This window comes from Culex quinquefasciatus, chromosome 2 (assembly GCF_015732765.1).
Source record: "Culex quinquefasciatus strain JHB chromosome 2, VPISU_Cqui_1.0_pri_paternal, whole genome shotgun sequence".
In the NCBI taxonomy this organism is placed as follows: Eukaryota; Metazoa; Arthropoda; class Insecta; order Diptera; family Culicidae; genus Culex; species Culex quinquefasciatus.
In genome coordinates this window covers 110,188,346-110,197,800 of record NC_051862.1, presented here as the reverse complement: position 1 = coordinate 110,197,800, position 9,455 = coordinate 110,188,346, and the positions used below count along the sequence as shown (strand labels likewise).

General features: G+C 53.4%; 2 protein-coding genes across 2 annotated transcripts; both read right to left on the bottom strand.

Annotated features, from left to right (window-relative positions):
• Positions 1 to 259: 259 nt before the first annotated feature.
• Positions 260 to 1,476, bottom strand: LOC119766238. The gene is made up of 2 exons (XM_038250678.1): positions 766 to 1,476; positions 260 to 712 (listed from the first exon to the last, which is right to left on the bottom strand). Exons 1-2 carry the CDS (start codon positions 1,474 to 1,476, stop codon positions 260 to 262), a joined length of 1,164 nt encoding a protein of 387 aa, XP_038106606.1.
• A 2,463-nt stretch (positions 1,477 to 3,939) lies between these two features.
• LOC119766237 lies at positions 3,940 to 8,884 on the bottom strand. The gene is made up of 4 exons (XM_038250677.1): positions 8,030 to 8,884; positions 7,082 to 7,988; positions 4,983 to 6,935; positions 3,940 to 4,181 (listed from the first exon to the last, which is right to left on the bottom strand). Exons 1-4 carry the CDS (start codon positions 8,882 to 8,884, stop codon positions 3,940 to 3,942), a joined length of 3,957 nt encoding a protein of 1,318 aa, XP_038106605.1.
• Between the last annotated feature and the right edge of the window lie 571 nt (positions 8,885 to 9,455).

The following is a 9,455-nucleotide window of genomic DNA, read 5'->3' as shown; positions in this document are numbered from 1 at the left end:
GTGCGGTTCAAGTCTTCCAGTGTGGCTGAGTGCGAGTGAACCACTGCTGCAGCTTCGTCTTCTTCATCGCACACGCCACCAACGACCCAGCAGAACTGAGTCTCGCGTAGCATTGGCAGGTGTTCCGCCAAATGCACTTCTCCGGGCATCAGCAACTTCAAGAACAGTTGATTGCCCAGTAGCAGATCCACCTTCCCAGGCTGGTGGAAAGACGGGTCCGCATGTTGTACTCCAGGTGGCAGCTCCCAGCTGCGCACGTTCACTGCGGACGTGGGAAGGTTGGCCGTGACCCTTTCCGTGACCAAACACTTGTACGCGCGCTGAAGCTGGAGTACCTCGAACGAAGTTGGACCAGGCTGCCCGATGAAGCGTGGGTTTTCGTGCCGTCGATTCCTGCCACAGTGACGTTGGACGGAAACTGCTTCAAGCCCAGCGACTCCACCATGGCCCTCGAGATGAGGTTAGCTTGTGACGCACTGTCCAATAAAACTCTGTAGGGGTGGGCCTTGTTGTTTCGATCCATTATGTCCACCACTGCCGTGAGAAGCAGCACCTGTTGGGTTGGCGTCTCGTTGTGGCAACTCGCGGTTGTCAGCTGAGCTGCTTCTTGCTTCTTGACCTCCGGGGCTTGTTCCGGCAGTGCTTGTGTCACCTTCTGTTCTGACTTGGGGCGTTCTTCGGAGTGGAGCAGACTGTGGTGACGTCGTTTGCACTTCGAGCAGGTTCCCGGTTTAGACAGTTGAAGCACAGGTTGTGCTCCCGAACCTTGACCATTCTCTGCTGCAACGGAAGTGCCTTGAATTCCGGGCAGGCGTGGTTCTTGTGGCCCTTGTCACAGATGTCGCACCTGTCTTCCGACCTGGTCTCGGACTCGTACGTGGACACGGCGTACGACTTCTGGCTCGAATTGACGGCCGGCTTCGGCTGGACCGTTGGCTGCTTTGGTTTCAGGTCCTCGCAACGCTCCATGACGAAGCACTGGGCCTTCAGGAACTCCAACATCTGGTCGTACTGGGGCAGTTCACCTTTCTTGACCTCCGACTCCCAGCGTCTTCTAGTGTCCTTGTCCAGCGCTGCGCCGAGCAGATGGACCACAATCAGCACTGATATTCCCGTGAACTCCTGTTCCAGGAACTTCAGACTATCTACGTGCCTTGTGCACTCGTCCACCAGGCCTCTCAACTCGACGTGGTTCTCCTTGTTCATCTTCGTCAGGTTCAGCAGCCCGTTGATGTGTCTGTCGATCGCATGACGCTTGTTGCCGTACTTTTCCTCCAGAATTTCCCAGGCATGGGCGTAGTTGCCCTCGCTGATGGTCTTCGCGTCGATCGACCCAACTGCACCCCCCATCAGCGCGTGTTCCAGATGGTAGAGCTTCACTGCTGGCGGATCGAGCGCCTTGTCGACCATTTCCTTGAACAGGACCTTGAACTTCGGCCAACTCTCGTAGCGGCCGTCGAACGAGGGGATTGGCATTCTCAAGGGCTGGTGAACAATGACAGGGGGTTGAGGGGTGTGGACGGTAGCAACAGCATCGACGGTACAACATCACGTGAGGGTCCCTCGTCAAACAGCAAACACATCTACACCACCGGGGTAGCTGAGCGAAGTCTACGTCGATCGGGCCGTCTAGCTAGTGTCAGCCAGGGGAAGAAGGGAAAGGATTAAGCGAAACCAGGAGGAATTGTACGCAGTGCGATTTGCAGAACGCCACCTTTTTTGTTTAAAACAAGTTATACCTAATAATTAGTAGTTTTAGAAACATTACGCTGAACGATACGCTGTTTACGACCGAAGCGAGTGGTTCTGGGCCGTGGTCGCGAGAACCACACAGCTACTTCGGTAATTAACGACACCGCCGAAACTTTAGGTTAGAACTCAGATGATTTGCTAATTTCCTATTTAATTTACATGTAGAGGTTACGAGCAGAACTTGTAGGCAAGTGTCCAAACGGCCAAGGAGGCCAAAAAGATCCCCAGAACACGCGTAAGCAACTAGGTATGTTCAAATGTGAATTAGCTCCAAACATACCTCCTAACAATCTCTGTACGTATGATTACCGTAGGCTGGGCAAGACTGGTCGTCACCGAACATTGTTATCGTGTTTAACGAGCAATCGGATTGAGGGAAAACTAATTGTAAGTCTACAGAACAACTACTGATAGCAGTGAACTTAATAAAACGAATTATTTCAGCTTTGAGCTGCGCTACTCAAAAACAGCTGCTGCAAAGAGTTTCACCCAAAACAACATTCTCAAAGAATTACGTGAGTTCTCGTGAACAGACAAAGCACACGATGGCGACCTTTCCGCAGGAGTTGATACTCCGACCGTGCAAGATCTGCCAACTGGACAGTCGTCCAGATAATATGATGCTCTGCCTCAGCTGTAAAGGATGGTTTCATACGCGCTGCTTGAGTCCCGGAGAGAAGCTATTCATTGGACGTTGGTCGTGCGCAGCCTGTGCGGCCGCGGCAGAACTCCTGCAAGCGAATCAACCACTATCGCACCTAATACGGTGCAAACTGCGACCTCAGCTACTGCAACGGAGGCCCCGGCTGGGTCGATTCTCACCGAGAAGGCCAAAGCGGATTTACTGTGGATAGCAGAGCACAGGGAGTTCGTTCTCCGTGAAGTTGAAAGACAACAGCTGGAACTAGATCAAAAGAAGGAGGAAATGGAAAGGCTGAGCCGTGAGGCTGCCCAGATGCTGAGCATGAATCTACAAGCAGTACAAAGCACGTCTGGCCAACAGTCCAGTGCGAACAGCTCGGAAGGTTGGGTGCAAAGAATCATGAAGGAGATCAAGAATATATCTATTGGCACTTCTGGACCGACCGGACACGACTCGCAAACATCTGGTAACATGCACAGCTCCACTCCCACGTCAACTAAGGCAGCCAATATCGGGACTCTGCCTACGAACGTCGGCACGTTTACTGTGCTTAACCGTCCCACCATTCCGTCGACGGGCTACTCTTATGGCACTAACTCCTTCTTGTCTCTACCCGAACACCAACAACAAGCGTCGCAGCAGCAGCCACCGTCTCAGCCGCCATACGGTTTATCGCAAACTTGGCCACATCCAAACCAGGCTTGGCCACAGCCGCAAACGAGTGGGCCGCAACCAGGTGCGCCTCAAACACATCAGGATGCACCGAACACGCATCAGAGCGGGCCACAACAAGCTTGGCCTCAGCCACAACCAGGTCGGTCACAACAGCTTGCGCCGCAGCCGCAGCCGGCTTGGCTACAGTCACAACCGGGTGGGCAGCAACAGGTTGCGCCGCAGCATCAGCAGGTTTGGCCGCAGTCACAACCAGGAGGATCGCAACAGAGTGCGCCACAGCCTCAACAGACTTGGCCGCAACCACCGCAAGGCGGACAACAACAGGGACTGCAGCAGCCGCAGCCTCAACAGGTTCAAGCGCAGCCGCAACAGGTTTGGCCTCAACCGCAACCGGCTTGGCAGCAGCTGCAACCGAACTGGCCGCAGCCGCAACAAAGTTGGCCTCAGCCACAACAGGTTTGGCCTCAGCCTCAACAGGATTGGCCGCAACAAGGACAGCAACACATGGGACAGACGCCTCAGGACTGGACTCCCCCCCATGTCCAACACCGCAGCAGTTACTAGCCAGACAGATCATGCCAAAGGATCTACCTAAATTTCATGGAAACCCAGAAGAATGGCCGCTCTTCTTCACTGCGTTTACTAACTCCACCAACGCTTTTTTTTTTTTTTTTTTCTTTTGCATAGGACGTACCCGCCCTAATATCACGGTAAGCTTTCAACCTCCCCGGAACTGTCTTTCGATATTACGTCGGGGAGGAGCAGCGCTAATTGCGCTCTCGTTTCGGAACGTTGTTCCGGGAGGCACGCTCTATCATCGCGTGCCTTTTCATCAATTTTAATATATCAACTTTAATATATCAACAGAACTACTGGGCCAGGGGCCCTTCGTTCCGGGACGCACGCTGGTCCGTGCGCCACTTCTCTTGCAATTTGAGCATTATCTGCGTTATAGCTGTGGAAGCTGCACCCCATGCTTCCTCGCTCTGGCACATTCTGTCTGTCAGGTTGTCTGGGGATGTGTCAGGACCACATCCCAGCAACAAGGTCTCTCTGCTACTTTGGAACCGGGGGCATTCAAATACCACGTGTTCCACCGTTTCGACGGTGCCTGGACAGTTCGGGCAATTGGGTGAGATTGCGTGTCCGAATCTGTGTAGGTACTGTCTGAAGCACCCATGCCCCGATAGTACTTGGGTTAGGTAGAAATTTATTTCACCATGCGTCCTGTTTACCCACCTCTCTAGGTTGGGTATCATGCGATGTGTCCATCGCCCTTTGGTCGAGTCATCCCAGCTTCGTTGCCAAACAGCCATAGTGGCTGTCCTGGCCGAAGCACGATGCCTCCTGACCCCTCTTAGCTCATGGCATCGCATGTCTTCTTGGACGAGTAGTCCAATTGGGATCATGCTGGCTAATACGCAGGCCGCCTCTGCTGATGTGGTGCGATACGCACTACATACCCTAAGACAAATTAGCCTGTAGACGCTCGTAACCTTCTGTAGGTTAGTTTTAACTTCTAAGGCGGCGCCCCATGCCGGTGCTCCGTAGCGGAGGATAGAACCGACCACTGTTGCCAGTAGGCGCCTTTTACTGCTTTTGACAGCAGAGTTATTCCCCATCATACGAGATAGGGATGCTATCGCTTTCATAGCTTTCTTACATACGTAGTCAACATGACTGTTGAAACTCAATTTGTCATCTACCCGGATACCCAGGTAGAGCAATGACCTCTTGGAGGCGATCGAGCAGTTCCCTGCTCTGACGTTAATGCACTGTGCAGACTTGAAGTTGTTCACGGCGACTACTTCTGTCTTTTGATGCGCAAGCCCTAGATGGTGCAATCCCATCCATTCTTCGATTGTCCGTATTGCTTCGGTTGCTTGTACCTCGACTTGGAGCTGTGACTCACCGAGCACCATCAGGACGATGTCGTCGGCAAAGCCAACTATACTAACGCCCGTCGGTAACTCTAGAGTCAGCACCCCGTCGTACATACCATTCCACAACCCAGGACCGATCAAGGAGCCTTGTGGGACCCCCGCCGTGATGATCAGTTCGCGAAGACCCTCGTCCGTCTCGTAGAGAAGGACTCGGTTTTCGAAGTAGCTTTTAAGCAACTTGCACAGGTAGTTGGGGACACGAAATCTATGGAGAGATCTCGCAATGGCGTCCCAACTGGCGCTATTGAAAGCATTCTTAACATCTAGGGTGATGATAGCGCAGAAGCGCATCCCTCGACGCTTGGGCTCGACTGCAATCTTAGCTTTCTCAAGGACTGCTTTGATCGCGTCGACCGTGGACCTTCCTTTCCTGAAGCCAAATTGACGGTCTGAAAGACCCCTCTCTAGATAAATCGTTAGTCTGTTGAGGATAACTCTCTCAAGCAGTTTGCCAGCGGTGTCTATGAGACAAATGGGTCTATACGCGGATGGGTCGCCAGGTGGCTTCCCCGGTTTAGGCAACAGGACGAGCCTTTGTCGCTTCCACCGGTCCGGAAAGACTCCTGTGTCCATGCACTTTTGGAGAGCCGACCTGAACATGTCCAGGTTTTCCTCGATCGCCAATTTAAGGACCTGGTTGGGGATCCCATCGGGCCCCGGTGCCTTATTCGCTTTGAGGGCTGATGCGGCTTTGATAAGTTCCTCATTCGTGATGTTTTGTTCATCTACCGTCAACCCCTCATGGTAGTAGGGGGTCGTTGGCCAGGGCTCAACCTCGTGATGAGGGAACAACCCGTCGATGATTCTTGACATCATTTCTGGTGAACGATCAATGGCAACCGCGCCACTCTTCAGCTTAGCCATAACAATCCGATAGGCGTTACCCCATGGTGCATTGTTGGCTTCTTGGCAGAGGTTGCCGAAGCAGTTCCTCTTGCTCTCTTTAATTGCCTTGCTAAGGGTAGCTTTGGCGATTTTGTAGATCACCCGCCTGGCTTCCCTCAGCTCGTCGGAGCGAGCTCGTTGGAGTTTCCTCCGGGCACTCAGGCTAGCTGCTCTAATGGCAGCTATGTCCTCGTTCCACCAGTAAACTGGGGATCGCGCGTTTCTTGGCTTAGATTGCCTCAGCATCGCTGCGTCACTGGTGCCAGTCAGGATGGTCATTAACCCGTCGCAGTCGAGTTCTAGAATGTCCCGAGTGGCGCTTTCTCTTCTTAGCGCTTCGACAAAGACTTCCTTGTTAAGGGTCGATGTCTTCCACCGGCACTCTTGTCGGGAGGCCGGTTGCGCGGGACCGCGGGCCACACGGCAGATCCTAAACGTTACCGCTTGGTGATCGCTGTGAGTGTAGCCCTCGTCCACTTTCCAGTCCATGCTTGCCATAAGGCTGGGACTACAGAAAGTAACGTCAACGATCGACGAGACTCCGTTCCTACGGAACGTACTCGTGAATCCTTCGTTGGCTAGATCAACATTTAGCCTGGCAAGTGCCTCAAGTAGGTCCTGGCCTCTACGGTTCGACTCGCGGCTACCCCATTGTGTGGACCATGCGTTGAAATCGCCGGCCACCACTACGGGGGTTTTGCCTGTGAGTGCGTCCGTCAGTCTATCCAGCATTCTGTCGAACCTGTCTATAGACCACCTCGGGGGAGCGTAGCAGCTGCAGTAGAAGACTCCGTTAACCTTAGCGATCACGAAGCCCTCCTCTGCTGCTACTAGCTCTTGTATTGGGAACTGACCCGTAACCCAGATTGCCGCAGCCTTTGGCGGGTCGCTCAACCAATTCCTATTCCCCTCCGGGACTTGATATGGTTCCGAGAGAAGCGCAATGTCACATTTCTTCTCGACCACCGTCTGGAAGAGCAGCTGTTGCGCCGTGTCACAGTGATTGAGGTTCAACTGTATCACTTGCACGGTCGCAGCTTTTCGTTCGCACTTCTGAAGCTGGGACAGTTATAGCTTCCCGTAACATGGTTGCTATCGTCCCCGGTACAGATCAGACACTTTGCCTTAGCCGTGCAGCCTTTCGACTGATGGCCTTTGGCTCCGCATCGTCTGCATAACTTACTACGGTCGGGTCCCTTGCAGGACCATGACTTGTGACCGTACTCCAGGCACTTGAAGCAGACGGTTGGGCGTTCGATCGCAGACACTGGGCATACTGACCAGTTGACTTTGATCTTACCCACCTTAAGCACCATGGCCGCGATTTTCGCTGGTAGCTTAAAGGTGGCCGTCTGCGTGCCTTGGTTGTACTTTCTTAATTGGACGGGTACCGAAAGGGTGCCCGTAAGACACTGTGTTGTTATGGCGTCAAGGAGGTCTTCTGCCGTCACCGTCTCATCCAGGTTCTTACACTGGAGAGTGGTTTCTGAGCAGAGTGACCGAACCTTGATTTCGTCACTTCCAACACTCTCGGTAACCAGTCGGGCGTACTCGGAACTGGGCTTCGTACCCTTTTTGAGGATAAGGAGAAGCTCATTCTGGCGAGTTCGCCGCACCGACTTAGTAGCCTCCCCAAGCTCCTTGAATTCCTCGTTGGAGCGCAAGTTTCGCAATAGGCTCGCGTAACTTTTCTCATCGGCCTTTATCGCTATAGCCTCGTTCCTCGTACGGGGCTTGTGCTTAGACCTAGGTTTCCTTCGGTTCACCACCGTGAAACCATCATTAGCGGTTCCATCACCGCTTTCGTCGCCCGAGTTGTCACCTTTGGATTCCCCGTCGGGGATGGTGCCAACATCCTTGCTACCTGAAGGCGTGATTGGAACTGTAGGTTTGGGATCTGCGTTCTGGACGCCACCCTTCACCTGCTTTGGCTTCTGATTTTGTTGGTTCTTACCATTGTTCTTGCCCTTGTTCTTTCCAGTCTTGCCAGACTTTCCAGGCTTCGGGTTCGACTCCCACTTGGCCTTCTCCTCTTTGAGGCCCTTCAGTTCTTCACGCAGGATAAGGATTTCCTGCTGTGCCTTCGCAAGCTCTGAAGAAAGAGGAGATTGGACCCCTGATTGAGACTCACACGAAGGTGGTGTCTGTCGAGCGCAGCTGGGGTGGAGGCCGGCTTAGCAGCTGCAAGCTCCGCAATGGTTTTGGATAGCTCCTCAACCTTTGCTTGGAGGGCTGCATTCTGCTCCCGTAGCGAATTGAATTCACTATGGGTTACCTGGTCCTCTACTTCGATGGAAGAGTGAGAATCGTTGTGGACCTCAAGGGCTTTCACCCTATCCTCCAGCAACAATCTCGCAGCTTTCTCCGTACTAGCCTCCTCAGCGAGGATATTGTACTTCGATCGCATCTCCTTCCAGAGTTCCTCCGCTTGACGCACTAGCACCGTGAGTGACAGTCCAGATCTGGTGATGTCACTTCTGATATTGCCAGCGCTTCTGATGTGCTCGTTTAGCTTTGCGACTTCCTCGAGGGTGTAGTAGACGTTAGTCTTGCTACCCTCGGGCAGGAGGTCGCTCAGCACCACGTGCGCTCGTTCGCGTATTGCGTCGCTATCTATGGTACGAGGTTTTCTCCTATTTCGTCCCGGAATGGGCGGTAGTTTCGGAGTTATCATCCGCTCTATCGGCCCTGTCCTCACACGTTTTGGGTCCCCTAGGATCTTCTCCTCGGAGAGAGATCGCTTGTAGGTCCCCACCGTCTTCTGCCCTGCACCAGTTTTCGCGAACTGGTAAACAGGAGCATTTTTCACGATCAGCGGGCCATTGACTGCAGTCTCAGGCTGGTTCGCTATCGCAACGACCGGTACTACTAAGGCAGGCTGGCGGGTGGTCCCCCCAGACTCCGCGGTTTCCACCGGGCATTCTTCTTGATCCGATGCTTGGGGTGCATCGGAACCCTCAATTGTAATTTTAGAATTTTTCAACATGCTGGTTAATCCCACGAGTCGCTAGGGAAATATACCGTCCGCCCCGCCAGTGCCCTGCCTTAGCGTGGTAAGGGCTACAATACTGTGGGGTGCGCCCTGTTGCCCCACAGGCTACCGTTAGCGACTAGGCTTTTTTAAACCCTCCTAGCCATGAATCCCTCGACACGGTTCGCTTGCACATCTTGGATTTGGGTTTGTGAAGTATGGGCCTTTTGAATGCTTAAAGCGGCATTCATTCGCTTTGTCGGAAGGATTTATGTAACGGACTGGTGTGGCTTTTTGTAGGAAAACAACAACAATATTGCCCAAGTTGAATTCCACCACGTCCTGATCACTTCCCGCTGTTGGTCCGGGTGCTCAGCAGTGTAAACATGCAAGAGCATACAGCTATCCGCCGACTGCAACCCGCCCGGTAGCCTCAGCTCAGCTCCCGCAGGGACCCTTCACATGTCCCCGCGGACCGGGGCCACCAACGCTTGCGGTTATTCAAACGTGGAGAACATGGCACGCCTTCAGCAGGCGGTGCAAGGAAGAGCACTGGAACAGGTGAGGGGCCGGTTGCTCTACCCGA